Here is a 16,343-nt window from a genome sequence, read left to right on the forward strand (position 1 = left end):
GTGGATTTCAGGTCTATGACCAAGGCTGTAGGGTCCTGGGCATTGTTTACTGGCTGGACTGGAACAACAATGACTTGATCTTTGTAGGCTTCTGGCTTCTACTGTGTCTAGTAGTAAAAAAAAATAAAAAACATTTTGGGCAGTTTTTCCAGGTATTTCTGAAATCATATGTAATGGAAATCGGAAACAATTCTGATCCAAGAATGGCAGTGTAAACATAATTTTGAACATTGGCATTTGTTTAAAAGAATAGTTTAATCATATCTGACGATACCCCAAAATAGAACACAGGCCTACAACTGAGAGTTGGTAAAAGTGAAAGCATCAGGAAAAGGAAAAGGAAAAACAGGAAACGCGATTGATCTATTCCCGCAGCGATTCAGAAAATGGACTGGCGCCCACTCAAAACATGTATAAATTTAATTTGCATCTACAAATGACATCCTGCCTTCCTCTGTCCAGTCAAGTGCACTTACAGAGGCCCACGTTAACGAAGTAAACACTGAAATGGATACCATGGGGATTATACTTTCTAAGATATAGAGGCTCATTCAATGTCATGTGGTCAACTGAAGAGCACATAGATTGATTGCCGGAAAAACATTGCGTTGATAACTATATTGAGTAGTACATCTTGGGATCAATAAAGTACTTATTCTACTACTACTACTACTACTACTACTACTACTACTACTACTACTACTATGGTGTTGACATGGATAGACTACTTCAAATCAGTCAATCATTGATGACCTCCAGACTCCATCGATCTGTCCTGATGAGGGTGCATGGTGATTCATGTTATCTTTACGGTTCTATATCACTTGGACAGGACAATTAAAGTTGTTAGCTATGCCCTATGGTTTGACATTAGCATGAGTGTAACACAAAACTTGAAAAGCTATTGTAAAGGTTGTTCTAATGTTTTGGAGCATATTTGAGGGCCAGGTAATACCAGAAGTTACATGAGGGAAACGAGGTCAGGCTTGGCAGATTAGCAGATTTTCTAAACTGGTAGAAACCGTATCAGCAGACATTTGTTTTACTTGGAGAAGAAGAAGACCATTCCTTAATTATTCCCATATCATCCCTTCAACACATAAAATGAAAAAATAACTGGAAGTGCACCAAACTTTAAGGAATCCCTTTTTGGGTGAACATGGAAGAGACTTGTGATATTAACAGTATGAGGCAGGGGTTTGGTCATGTACATCCACGATTGATCGAACATGCTACTGGCCAATAAAAACATTTGTTTTCCCTCTGCGTATGATGTCACGTTCACTCTAGAGATCAACCAGTTCAATTAAAAATAATATAAAGTGCAGAGGTGGTGAAAGATTGAATAACATATCAGGGTTGCAAAGTCTTGTGAAGCTTGTGAGGCAAAGGTGGGTGTCAGTGTCTCGAATGGTGTTAAAGAAACAAGTGAGTGGACTAAAAACTCTTCATTTAACATTTAACAAATATCAGTATCTCACTTGCGTTCGATGACAAACCATACATGTGTCTGTGACTAAGTGTGTGAGGGGTTAAAACAGGTCTATTTGTGTGTGGCGGACAGGGGTAGTCATCTTGTGACGGATGTTACATTGCACTCATATCTTCTCAACAGTCTCAACGTTATAATATGATAGCACATGTTGCGAGTTGTTCAACATCATGGTAATGCCAAAAATTAGCTGTAATTTTGGACATGTGAACAGTGAAAATATGGTTTTGCACAAATCTGATCACTAAGCCAATTCAGCTGTATCTGTGTTGAACACTGCCAAGGACAGATAGGTTGGACATGGCTCTGGAGTAATCTTTTTTGGGGGGTTTCTGGGTCTCTCCCTAACAAAAAAAATTGCTTGTGATGCCCAGTCTTCTACGAAATCATAATAATGATGACTAACTATAAATATCACGAGGTTCCATTCACAAGATCAGTTGTACCCAAAACTGTGACCAAAAATGTATTAAAAAATGGGTATCATTGTAAGAACTTCTGCAGCACATTATGAATGGCAAAGAAATTCAGTATTTTCAGTTCATCGGAATATACTTTCCCAAGAGCCTCTATGTACTAAGAGGGTACCTCTGAGTAAGACAAATTAGTTGTGAAACTGCTTATAGCTAAAGGTAAGAAGCCTATTGCTGTGTTGCTGCCTTGTTGTCACGTTGGCCAGGTTTCACCTTTACTCTATGGCCTTGAAGTCTGTCAACTGTTTATTTGCACCATTTGTGTTCCCATCTAACTGTTTTATGCCCTTGGTGTCTTCAGTTCTGACTCACCCTCAGAAAATACAACACACGGAACACCCTCCAACATTTTCTTGAAAATCTAAATTCATGAATTAGCTGTGTCATAGACAGTGGGGGATTTATCCACCACGGCCCCAGAACAGTAAACATAAGTAACTATACATCCAACGGCTTGTTCTCTCTGCCATACATATGGATCATCACACCCTAACTTTAGATGTGCATGCTTCCATTGCAAATTTACTGTTTGGCATCAATGCATGTCTAATCTGAAAACACACTGTAAATACAATCATCTCAGTTTGGATTCAGCCCATAATGTGCATTCGTGGCCACATACATGCTAAACAGGACTTTTGACATGTACATTGAAAGGCAACCAAAGATGTGGAAAGGTCCGGATACAGACAAATACGATCACCAAAGAGTGTACTGTATATTATAATGACATTATACATGCAGGAAGGAGAAATGATGTGTCTTGTTTCATAAAGCATTATCATGTTTATTCAGTTCTACAATTATTTTTGTCAGGCTATCCACATAAACATACATAACTGAACATTCAGTTTATTTTAGTGACTTGCAACACTGTGCTACTGTAGTGAAAAGGCATAACAGTAGAACATCTTAAAATCTGTAGTTTGGGGTTTTCTTTAAAGCTGCAATATGTAACTTTTTGGGCAACACAATCAAATTCACATAGAAATTGTCACACCCTGGCTCTGGGACTCATTATGTTGAGCCAGGGTGTGTTCATTTCTATGTGTGTATTTCTATGTTGGTGTTCATTCTAGTTTGTTGTATTTCTATGTTTGCCTGAGTGACTCCCAATCAGAGGCAACGAGTGTCAGCTGTTGGCTGGTTGTCTCTGATTGGGAGCCATATTTAAACTGTATGTTTTCCCTTTGTGGTTGTGGGTTTTTGTTCCGTGTTCGGTCATTGATACCGTGGACGTCACGAGTCGTGTTTTGTTTTTGTATTTTGACGCTTTAACTAATTAAAGTCATGTTTGTTCATCACGCTGCGCCTTGGTCTACTCCTTACCTCGACCTTGACAGAAAAACCCACCATGCAACGACCAAGCAGCGTGTCCAGGGGCAGCTCTTGGGCTGGACATGGGAGGAAGCGCCGGGAGAAGAGACGGTGGAGGCGCGCCGTAGAGAGGAGCTACGGCGTGATCAGGGTCGTCGTCGGACGGTCGTGAGGCAACCCCAGAAAATTTTTAGGGGGGGGCACACGGCATGGACGACGGGGCTGACGGAGGAGAAAAGGGGGCGGATCCAGAAGGACCGTTCCTCCTCCACGCACAAAGCCAGGGGTGCGAGTCGTCAGCCTGGTAAGGCCCGTTCCTCCTCCACGCACCAAGCCAGGGGCACGAGTCGTTTTTTGTTTTGTATTTTGACGCTTTAACTAATTAAAGTCATGTTTGTTCATCACGCTGCGCCTTGGTCTACTCCTTACCTCGACCTTGACAGAAATGTGTGTTATGGATCTGTCATTCTCATTGAAAGCAAGTCTAAGAAGCGGTAGATCTGTTCTATGTAAGCTATTTCTATGCTTCCCGTTCTTAAGTTTCGTTTTTGCTTACTTTCGGTTTTGAACACCAGATGAAAAAACAATATTGTTGGTTATGGAAAATATATTTCACAGCGTTTTAGATGGTACAATGATTCTCTACAAAATGACTGATTGTTTTGTCTCATAAACTGAAATTAGGCAAACTGTTAGTGTCACGCCCTGACTCTGGGGACTCGTATATGTTGAGTCAGGGTGTGTATGTTCTATGTGGTGTAGATCTATGTTGGCCGGTGTGGTTCCCAATCAGAGGCAGCTGTAGCTCGTTGTCTCTGATTGGGGACCATACTTAGGCAGCCTATTGGCACTAGTGGGTTGTGGGATCTTGTTCCGTGTTAAGGTATGTTGTGTTGTGCTGCCTTGGACTTGTGTTTGATATTTAATAAACATGTATGCATATCACGCTGCGCCTTGGTCTGACCCGTCTGTAAGCGATCGTGACAGAAGATCCCACCAAACGAGGACCAAGCAGCGTGCCCAGGAAGAGCGAATTTCCATGTCACAGGTGGGCAAATGGTGGTCATGGGAGGAGATATTTGCGGGGAAAGGGCCATGGGCAAAGGTAGATGCCCAGGCAGGAGAGGAGCAACGGCAGCACAGAGGAAGCCGGCCGAGGAAGAAGCTCGAGAGACAGCCCCAAGAAAACATTTTTGGGGGGCTAAAAGGGTGGTTGGCGGAGCCTAGGGTTAGAGCAGAGCCAACTCCCCGTACTCACGCGAGAAGGCGTATGACTGGGCAAGCTCCATGTTATGCGGAGCTACGTACTGTGTCGCCAGTGCGCCGGCACAGCCCTGTACGTCCTGTGCTAGCACCACGCACGTGCCGTGCGAAGATGGGCATCCAGCCAGGATGGGGTGTGCCGGCTCAACGCTCCTGGTCTCTAGTACGCCTCCTCGGTCCCGCATATCCTGCGCCGGTTCTACGTACTGTATCGCCAGTACGCGTGCACAGCCCAGTGCGTCCTGTGCCAGCGCCCCGCACGTGTAGTGCGAAAGTGGGTAGCCAGCCAGGACGGGTAGTGCCAGCTCTCCGCTCCAGACCTCCAGTCCGCCTTCGTAGTCCGGTCCGGCCCGTTCCTGCCCCTCGCACCAAGCCAGTGGTGCGTGTCGCCAGCCCGACCCGGCCCGTTCCTGCTCCCCGCATCAAGCCAGTGGTGCGCGTCGCCAGCCCGGCCCGGCCTGTTCCTGCCCCTCGCACCAAGCCAGTGGTGCGCGTCGCCAGCCCGGCCTGTTCCTGCCCCTCGCACCAAGCCAGTGGTGCGCGTCGCCAGCCTGGCCCGGCCTGTTCCTGCCCCTCGCACCAAGCCAGTGGTGCGCGTTGCCAGCCCGGTCCGGCCTATTCCTGCCCCTCGTACCAAGGCAGTGGTGCGCGTCGCCAGCCCGGTCCGGCCTATTCCTGCCCCTCGTACCAAGGCAGTGGTGCGCGTCGCCAGCCCGGCCCGGCCTGTTCCTGCACCAAGCCAGTGGTGCGCGTCGCCAGCCCGGCCCGGCCTGTTCCTCTCCCTCGCACCAAGCCAGTGGTGCGCGTCGCCAGCCCAACCCGGCCTGTTCCTGCCCCTTGCACCAAGCCAGTGGTGCGTGTGTCCAGCCCGGCCCGGCCTGTTCCTGCCCCTCGCACCAAGCCAGTGGTGCGTGGGTCCAGTCCGGCACGGCCCGTGCCTGTTCCACCGGTGCCTGGTCCGGCACCGGTCAGCTGCTCCACTCCGGAGCCAGAGCAGTCCGCTCCACCGGTGCCCAGTTCAGCTCCGGTCAGCTGCTCCACTCCGGAGCCAGAGCAATCCGCTTCACCGGGGTCCAGTCCAGCTCCGGTCAGCGGCTCCACTCCGGAGCCAGAGCAGTCCGCTCCACCGGTGCCTGATCCAGCTCCGGTCAGCTGCTCCACTCCGGAGCCAGAGTAGTCCACTCCACCGGGGTCCAGTCCAGCTCCGGTCAGCGGCTCCACTCCGGAGCCAGAACAATCCGCTCCACCGGGGTCCAGTCCAGCTCCGGTCAGCGGCTCCACTCCGGAGCCAGAGCAGTCCGCTCCACCGGTGCCTGATCCAGCTCCGGTCAGCGGCTCCACTCCGGAGCCAGAGCAGTTCGCTCCACCGTCGTCGGGTCCAGCTCCAGTCAGCGGTTCCAGTCCAGACCCAGACGTCAGCCCCTCTCCAGGTTCGGGGTCTCCCACACCAGGGTCCAGACAGGGCTTGGTACTTCGTGGGAGGAAGGAGAGGGCAAGCAGCGCGCCGAGGTCCAGACTAGACCAGGGGCGCAACAGGGAGGCGGAGAATCGGTGGTTGTCACGCCCGGAGCCGGATCCGCCTCCGAGGCGGAATGCCCACCCGGCCCCTACCCTGTTATGTTTATGTTGTGCGGTCGGAGTCCACACCTTTGGGGGGGGGGGGGGGTTACTGTCACGCCCTGACTCTGGGGACTCGTATATGTTGAGTCAGGGTGTGTATGTTCTATGTGGTGTAGATCTATGTTGGCCGGTGTGGTTCCCAATCAGAGGCAGCTGTAGCTCGTTGTCGCTGATACTTAGGCAGCCTATTGGCACTAGTGGGTTGTGGGATCTTGTTCCGTGTTAAGGTGTGTTGTGTTGTGTTGTGTTGTGTTGTGTTGTGTTGTGTTGCCTTGGACTTCACGTTTCATTTTGTTTGTTATTTTGTCGTTGTGTTTGATATTTAATAAACATGTATGCATATCACGCTGCGCCTTGGTCTGACCCGTCGATGAACGATCGTGACAATTAGAATTTTTGCAACCAGGAAATGTCGGAGCAATTTCTGCGTATTGCATCTTTAAGTTTTGTTTTTGCATCTGTTACTTTCGGTTTTGTACACCAGCTTCAAACAGCTGAAAATACAATATTTTTGGTTATGGAAAACGTATTTCACAGTGGTTTAAATGGTAAAATTATTCTTGTTTTGTCACATAAACTGAAATTAGGCAAACTATTCGAATTTTAGCGACCAGGAAATGGCGGAGTGATTTCTGCATAGTGCATCTTTAATGCTGACAACAAAATTAAATTAAATACAGTAGGCCTACTATACATGACGAGTATACAAATGTTTAAGCACCTCTCATGCATTGAAGCTATAGTTTTGTTTGGGTATGCAAACTAAGTACCGCTCTACATGCCTACCAGCCTTCACTTATTTAGATAGCTTACACTCGGCAGACTCACTGACGTCTGTCCATCCACAGTAGGAGCTGAATCCTATTGGTTAAACCCTTAATTTACTGCTCTACCTAATAACCTTGTAAATACAGTATACTGTAAATATATGTCTCTGGGCACTGCCTTCTAGATTCCACTTCCAGATGAAAGCAGTTAATCTTAGCCTTTATCTACCAGTCAGTGAGTCAGGACAGATACTTTTAGCTGTTGTCACTTCATGACAGCAGATTAGAAGGTAGCTCTAACTTTAATAATAAGCACTAACAATGTGAAAAAGGTAAATGGAAGGCAATTGGAGCTAATAAGACGAGCTGCAGCCCAATATGGCTGCCGGTGTATGGGCGAATGGGCGTGTCGAAAGGAAAGTAGTGGGAATGTGGAAAGGAGTGCGCAAGTAACCCTTGCGGAAGATATCTGCAACTGCAGCAATAAACCAACTACTATATGGATAATGTGTCAGAGATAAGTGTTATGCGATCAATAAAGCTATAGATACAGGAAGCTGATAAAATCATAGATAACCATAGGGTTTCCTACTCTCATGGCACAATTCTATGCGGAATTCAGAGTCCAAAGCTGCGGAGCCGCGATAGTCCGGTGGCCCATTGTGACATAGGTACACCGCTCTGAGACCACCGTCCACGGGGAACGTGCACCCCAACCGCGCACCTCCCGAAAATTCCCAACCAACGCGGCTGCTATTCATTTGAATGTGGTGACAGTTGGAGAAATTGCTTGAGCCGCGCTAAGAATTCTAAAGGTATGAAAGCAAATGGTCCAATATTCTAGAACACTGCTGTGTGGACGCGTACCAATTTTGGACTCTGATAAGCACTTTAGCCTTTAGTCTGAGCTACTGCATTTACTGCCAACAGCCAACCAGGTTGTCTGAGTATGGACTTAGTGCTGTAAACAACACCAAAATAAGTTGACGGTGATCACAGCGCTGCTGGTGAGAGGATGTAAAAAATTACTAAACCAAGCAAACCTACTGTAGGTAGGACCTATGTATAGCACCAAGGAGGCTAGTGGGAGGAGCTATAGGAGGACAGGCACATTGTAATGGCTGGAATAGAATAAATGGAACATGTAAGTCAAATGTGGTTTCCATATGTTTGATCTGTTCCATACCGTTCCATTAATTCCATTCCAGTCTTTACAATGAGCCTGTCCTATAGCTCCTCCCACCAGCCTCCTCTGATGTAGCACTAACATTATAGGTGATTCTTTGAGCCTATCCCCCTGGCTTTGGCAGAGCATTACAGGCTCCTACAAACGTGCGGCTTCGTCAGTCAAGCTTTTGTTTTGCCTTAACCCAAAGAAACAACAAATATTTCACTTAGTGCCGGTGCTTCACAAGTATTTCAAGCCTGGTCGAAGAGATACTTGAGCACGATAAGCTTCTCTAATACCAGTCTATATGGGTTTAAAGTATGGTCAAAAGTCATGACAATAATGCTATTAGTCTCAGCAGGGCCACAGGTTGAATTAGCATACCTGAGCTGCTTACAGGTCATCCAGTCTAACCTATTTGAAAGTAAACTGATATACCCAGCCTTTTTGTGGTCTGGGAAACCTTGACTGCTGAGGCATTGGGGACCTTTGAGGAGGTTTCATAGCACACATAAAAACAACCTAGGATGTATGTGTAGCTTATATCTGTCGAATGGAAATGGTGCTTTTTTTCTTGGGAAACGCTCAATGTTATGCACCTTACCTCACACCACATTATTTTCTTGACAGCCAAACAGAATAATATGCACATTGCACACATCCTGTATCTTATTATCCTTTCATAGCTATGGTCAATGTTTCTATTGCAGCAGCTGTAGACTATTGCACAATGGGAAACACGTTTTAACAAGTGATTATTAGTTGACTTGATAAAAAACAAGGAAGAAGGAAATGAAAGAGGGGAATGGTTCCTGTTTTCTGTGCGGTACCATACATCTGCCAAAACTATGAGTGGCTCATTGGAGTCAATAACGCTTTGTTCCAAACATAACTAATTCCTCAAAATGGGGGGGAAATGTAATTATATTTGTATTTCTCAAGAACAAGGATACCAGGGAAAGGGAGAAAATATATTCTCAGGATTTATTTAACGATTTAATTTAACCAGGCAAGTTATAGAGAAACACTGGATACTGTAGGCTGTAAATCACAGGCCTACCAAAGGGTGCACATTTTCACACAAAGATAGTATGCAAAATGTATTTGTCAGTTGCTGTGCAGAAGTTTCTGTGTGCATAAGAAAGAGGTAGGCTAGTCTAGATGTGAGAAGTTCAATTATACTAACTGGATTAGGGAAATGTTGTACTGGCTCAAAGAAAGATTAGACTACAGTAAAGTCCACACTGTAGGCCAGTGGCAGTCTGTGCCGTTTAAGATGAGGGAGGACAATTATTTATTTTATGAGCATGGCCTTATTTTACAGCATATTGGATGACTGTCATTCATATTAAATTCACCCAGCTCAATGTAACATCCATAGGTTTAGGCTACTACATGATACTCTAATTTTCCCTATGCCCATCATGAGGTTGCTACAACCTAGCCTATGAATTAAAGTTTACAACGTAGGTGCACAGGTTGAGAGAAATTTGAGTAATCAAGGTGACAGACATTGACATATTCAATATCGCCTTGCAGACTCTTGCCTGCATCTAGCTGATCTAGGGTGTAATCATTAGTCCAACAGTTCCAAATGAGGTATGTTTATCCTCGTTTCGTTCCGTTTGCTTCCGTTTAAGAAAAGTTGTTCAACAGAATCGGAGGAATTAATACACCCCTGATCACACACAAACACACTTTCATAGCAGCCACGTACAAACAGCATGATCGTTGTATAATTCCTTCTCGCATCTAAGCGCTCTCCTCCTCTCATCTTTTCCTTTCGCTTGTGGACTTCAGTGCACAACACATCAGCTGTCTGTGACCAGGCGGAAAAAAACTTTCGAAGCAAAACCTTCATATCATAACCGTTAACCGCTACACACAACCTACATCGTTGTCACCATATTAACGTCATAGTCAACATAGCTACTAGAACTAACACGTTAGTAAACCCACTACAATCATGCAGTACAGTATGTTTACAGTTAGCAGCAAGCAGTTTAGCAGTTACACCGGTGGGCCCTGGTGGCAATACATTTATAAAACCAAAAGCTTACCTTGACATGGAAGAATTCCAGTGTTGGATAGCCATAGCCAACTAGCTAACCATAGCATTCCTCTCTGTTTGAGCAAGGCATTTGAGTAGGCTAAACTAGCTAGCTGCATTCACTAGCTAAGTAAGTGAAAGTGAACTTGAAGAAAAAAAATACAATGAAATATAGCTAGCGCTCTCTCTCTCTTGGTTCTTAATTTTTGAATAAATTAATTTGTACAAAACTGTTCAACTATTGTCTTTAGTATAGTTTTATCTAAAAAGGATAACTTTTTTAATGTTTCACTATTTAAAAAAAAAAATAATAATAATCACTGAGGAGGATGATCCTCCCCTTCCTCCTCTGAGGAGCATCCACTGCTGTAGGCTATGGTTAAAGTGGGAAACCTGATTTCAGTTATGCTTATTTCCAAAGTCTGAATAAAAGGAAAAATAGGATAGGATTGGATTGGATATGATAAGATAGGATCAACTTTAATGTCCCCAAGGGGAAAGTGTCTTAGACACACAGTACTGCTGTATACAAAATAGACACATGTCCATTGCACACTCAGTATAATACATGAATTGCACATTACACATGTCATACTAAGGCCTAGCCTACATACACAAATAAACGAACTGAATATGCTATTCAAAACGATATGTACTACTGAAGCAAATACACGTAAGATTTAAAGATTTTCCCCATCATTTGCTGCCAAAACCTATTTCCCTTTCATTTTTCAGTATCCAATGTTTATACCAATAGGCATACACATCAAAATACATGTACTGACATCAACCTATGTTTATCACTGTTTATGATTTAAGAAACAACCATGTCAAAGCACTTTCCATGACGAAAAGAAAACGATTACCCGCTAAAATATTTTACGTTATTGGACACAATTGGGACGCACTGTCATTAAAGTCAACATGGGCTATGTGCAGGCAAATACAACTGCCACAAAATGTCCATCGTGTCTTAATAATTGTGATATAGTATTTCAGAAAATATAGGATGACACCCACACACAATTCCCGTTGGTTGGCATATTCTGTTTGGCCGTATTGGAAAAATGGTGAGGAAGGTGCGTAACTTGACAAGCGTTTCCAAAGAAGCTGGTAGTAAAGGATAGGGCTTCGGCATCATGTCAGTTATATTGAATGTAATGTAGCCTACGGTCAGGCATTAATCAAGGTGTTTGGCATTAAAAGAGGGGGACTATAAGCAGTGAATGACTTTCCTCATGTAGAAATAGGCAAATTCACACCATTTGTTTTCTTCTCACTTGCCACTGGAATACGCGCACCGCGCCAGACGTAAAAGGACAAACAGCCTAAGCGTTTATCCAATAAAGACATGCAAATAAAAGACAGCCTATAACAAGAAAGTGAGTAAGAAAATATGCAATTCCGATGATAACTTACTTTTGGCTTCTTCATATGGAATGAGAGGAGTAAATCCAATGTAAGCGAAACCCTATTTTATCTTACTTCTGCGGGGAGGAAAGGGGTTTTCATCATCCCGTGTGCACATATCCAATGCCCTAGTCAGTAGCCTAGTATCCAAGCAGGGAAAGAAAAATCTTAAACCTTATAAAACTGCTGCAATAAACTCTGTTGATGAAAGGTATGGTATCCAAATATACACATCATAGGGAGCGCATTAACGGGTACTGCGAGATAATAGTGAGTTGGTGGATTTGTTTTACAGGGCAACCCCTTTTTATGGTTTCTTCAAGTACCGCCCACAATAACCGTTCCCGTCAGTCTGCTGAGCTCCAACGTCCATCATACAGTCCCCCTCGCCAGCTGCGATGGAAATATTGTGGTAAACTCCGCTTTACGTTGTGAACGGAACCAATATTACTATATGTAACCTATAAATCCAGATAGGCCGACAGTAACCTTATTATGATAACTTCCATTTGTCCGGAAATACCTGTCCACGCCTCATGTTACACTGCCCCATTGGTACATAGCTATGTCATTTTTCTTTGGAACTTGGCAGATCGACATTCGAGATGCTTGCACATAAGGGGTTTGACTTTGAACGTCAGGCATGGAAGCAGATCGATTTATTGTAGAGTTAAAGTGGTAAAGTCAAACAGTCCAAATGTATAATCAAAGTCCATAGGAAATGCAGTGGTTGAACAAGTCATGGTCATATAGCCTATGTATAGGTGAGAAGGGAGTTCTGACACATCACAATTTATAGATATTACCATTTTTCTCATATTACCTACCTTGACAAAGTAATCATATAGCTCACATGAGCCTAATTTTAAAAATCTTATGGCTCACATGAGCCTCGTTTGAAAAATCATTCAGTTTAGAAAATGTTCATTTGAAAAACAATACACTTTTCTTATAAAACTTTAGTAGGTTATATGTGGACCCTAGCACACTAAATTTATTAGCACTATAAGAATCATAGAATCATACTTTTTTTATTGCAACAATATCCTTTCGAAAGCTTTGTCAATATTGTAGTGACCTTACTACACCGTGTGACCTCGTTAACAGGTTCAGATCTCTTGGAGCAATGGCTAAGGTGTTGGACTGGTAGTCACAGCAACCTAGGTCTTAGTCCTTGTCGGGCTATACCACCCAAATTTGCTGCACTGGTGTCAGAAGTGGGATGCTGGGCCTACCGTGTGGCGCAGGGGTCTAAGGCACTGCATCGCAGTGCTTGAGGCGTCACTACAGGTTCGATCCCAGGCTGTGTCACAACCGGCTGTGACCGGGAGTCCCATAGGGCGGCACACAATTGGCCCAGTGTCGTCCGGGTTAGGGGAGGGTTTGGCCGGGGGGGCTTTACTTGGCTCATCGCGCACTAGCGGCTCCTTGTGGCGGGCTGGGCGCCTACAGGCTGACTTTGTTCATCAGTTGAACGTGTTTCCTCTGACACATTGGTGTGGCTGGCTTCCGGGTTAAGTGGACGGGTGTTAAGGAGTGTGGTTTGGTGGGTCATGTTTCTGAAGACGCATGACTCGACCTTCGCCTCTCCCGAGCCCGTTGGGGGAGTTGAGCGATGAGACAAGATTTTAATTGGATCACAATTGGATATCACGAAATTGGGTAGAATTTCTTTTTTAAAGAAGTGGGAGTTTATAGAGGTGCCAAAGAACTGCAGAATGTAAGGTAATTGCATGGAGCAGTATTTGATAATCCTGAATTAGAATTAAGAATCAAAGGGGTGTCAAGTTTGTTTTTGCCTTAGCACTACACACCTGATTCATATCATCAAGTTTAATGATGAGTTAAAGCAGTAATCCTTAGTTGAAACAACATCAAAACGGCACCCCACCTCTGTTTTGGTGCTGGCGGAGACATGGATAACCCCAGAGAACACTGATACTCCAGCTGCTCTCTCTTCATCTGACTACGTGTTCTCTCATAGTCCGAGAGCATCTGGTCGTTGCGTTGGTGGAACAGGGCTACTCATTTCTCCAGAAATTGAGATTTTCTCTTTTCTCACCTGTCCATCTCCTCATTTGAATTCCATGCTGTCACTGTCACTTGTCCACTCAAGCTTAACATTGTTGTCATCCACCTCTTTCTTTCCACTCCTTTCCTCTTTTGACCTCACCCCAGTTCTCTCCTACTCACAAGGCAGGCAATACGCTTGACCTCCTCTTCACTAGAGGCTGTTCGCCTACTAATCTCACTACAACCCCCCTCCAGGTCTCTGATCACTACTTTGTTTCCTTTTCTGTCTCCCGCTCCTCCAACCCTAGCCACTCAGCCCTACCCAGATGGTCATGTGCCGTTGCAATCTTCACTCTCTCTCTCCCACTACTCTCTCCTATCATCTCTCCCTTCTGCAAAATGGAGGAAAACTAAACCTCCGGAGGACCTATCATTCTTTCGCTCCCTCCTCTCTACCTTCTCTGCCTCTGTACGCGCTGCTAAAGCCACTTTCTATGACTTTAAATTTCAAGCTTCTGCCTCTAACCCTTCTGCCCCTCCCTCTTTAATGTTGTTATCATCCCTGGGTCCAGAATGTCCCTCCTGGGCACCCAGGACCGGGGACGAGCAGAGAAGGGTGTTGTGGGCGTACTCCGCCCATGCCAGTTGCTGACTCAACGTAGCTGGGTTGCTGGAGGTGTAGCACCTCAGCACCCCCTCCAAATCCTAGTTGACGCGCTCCGTCTGCCAGTTCGACTGGGGATGGAAGCTGGAAGACAAGCTGACGGAGGCGCCGAGGCAAGTGGCGAATGCCTTCCAGAACCTGGAGGTGAACTGAGGGCCCGATCCGACACCACATCTTGGGGAAGGCCATGGACCCGGAAAACGTGCTGCACCACCAACTTAGCCGTCTCCCAGGCCGACGGGAGTTTGGGAAGGGGAATGAAGTGGGCAGCCTTCGAGAACCAGTCCACAACGACCAGGATGACTGTGTATCCATCAGAGGGGGGTAGGGCGGAAATGAAATCCAGCGAGATGTGGGACCAGGGGCGCTTGGGGATAGGCAGGGGTCGGAGCAGCCCTGCCGTGGGCTGACGTGAGCTCTTTGTGCACGCGCACACCGGGCAAGCAGCCACGAAGGCGCGCATATCCCCCTCAGCAGATGGCCACCAGAACCTCCTACGCAGGAACTCCAATGTCCTGGCGCCCCCGGATGGCCGGTGAGGTCGGACGCGTGCACCCACTGAAGCAGTCGCGAGCGCACAGCCTTGGGTACGTACATCCTCCCCGATGGAACTCCACCCGGATCGGGCTCCCGCCGTAGCGCTGCTCTGACCAGCCTATCGATTCCCCACGAAACTGGGTTAGCAATCAGGGCATTGGGGACAATGGGGTCGTCCCTCTCCACCATGTCCACAATGTCGAACTGCCGGGAGAGCGCGTCAGGCTTGGTGTTCTTCGACTCCGGACGGTATGAGATTGTGAACCTGGTGAAGAACAACTCCCACCTGTCCTGGCGCGAGTTGAGCCTCTTGGCCCCCTGAACGTAGGCTAAGTTCTTATGGTCAGTCCATACGACGAATGGATGGGCGGCCCCCTCTAGCCAATGCCTCCACTCCCCCAGGGCGAGCTTGACCGATAGCAGCTCACGGTTCCCCACGTCGTAATTCTGCTCCGCCGGGGACAGTCAACGGGAGAAAAACGCGCAGGGGTGAGTCTTACCGTCCGCGAGGAACCGCTGTGACAGGATATGGTCTCTCCTATCATTGCTATGTGGATTAAACTCAACTACTTTTCTCCTCTTCTGACACCCAGGTGGCGACACGCATCTCTGCGTGCCTGGCAGATATCTCAGCTTGGATGTTGGCCACCACTACAAGCTCAACCTCGACAAGACGGAGCTGCTCTTCCTACCGGGGAAGGCCTGCCCGCTCCAAGACCTCTCCATCACGATTGACAACTCCATGGTGTTCCCCTCCCAGAGTGCAAAGAACCTTGGCGTGACCCTGGACAACACCCTGTCGTTCTCTGCAAACATCAAAGCAATGACTTGCCCCTGCAGGTTCATGCTCTACAACATCCATAGAGTACGACCCTACATCACACAGCAAATGGCACAGCTCCTAATCCAGGCACTTGTCCTCTCCCGTCTGAACTATTGCAACTCGCTGTTTGTACCATCAAACCCCTGCTGTCCGCCTGGTGTTCAACCTTCCCAAGTTCTCCCATGTCACCCCGCTCCTCTGTACACTCCACTGGCTTCCAGTCGAAGCTCACATCCACTACAAGACCATGGTATTTGCCTACGGAGCAGCAAGAGGAACTGCCCATCCCTACCTTCAGGCTATGCTCAAACTCTACAACCAAACCCAAGTACTCCGTTCTGCCACCTCTGGTCTCTTGGCCTTCCCACCGCTACGGGAGGGCAGCTCCTGCTCAGCCCAGTCAAAGGTCTTCTCTGTCCTGGCACCCCAATAGTGGAACTAGCTTCCCCCTGAAGCTAGGACAGCAGATTCCCTGCCCATGTTCCGAAAACATCTGAAACCCTACCTCTTGAAAGAGTATGTTAAATAATCCCACAGTCTGTAGAGCACCAAAGATGAACTATCCAGATAAACTCACACTTGACTTTCCCCCCACTACTGGCACTGACTTTGCTGTACTTACTATGACTTAGGTATGTGACTGTCCCACCTAGCTATCTTAAAACATAACTGTAAGTCGCTCTGGATAAATGACTAAAATGTAAATGTTTTGGTAAAACGCTGTGAGATGGGCCTGGAGAAATGTA

The 16,343-nt window shown here is 46.5% G+C and overlaps 1 protein-coding gene across 1 annotated transcript in view; it reads right to left on the reverse strand.

The window, feature by feature from the left end:
- The window catches only part of LOC311134862 (uncharacterized protein), a gene marked incomplete at its 5' end in the record, with an annotated part of 30,378 nt that extends 15,059 nt beyond the window's left edge, over positions 1–15,319 (reverse strand). The window contains one exon of the mRNA XM_084168637.1: positions 15,275–15,319. Coding sequence (XP_084024763.1) covers positions 15,275–15,319 — 45 coding nt within the window. The remainder of the gene's footprint in view (positions 1–15,274) is intronic.
- Between the last annotated feature and the right edge of the window lie 1,024 nt (positions 15,320–16,343).

The sequence above is a fragment of the Coregonus lavaretus genome, assembly GCF_964263955.1.
Source record: "Coregonus lavaretus genome assembly, chromosome: 9".
Taxonomy (NCBI): Eukaryota; Metazoa; Chordata; class Actinopteri; order Salmoniformes; family Salmonidae; genus Coregonus; species Coregonus lavaretus.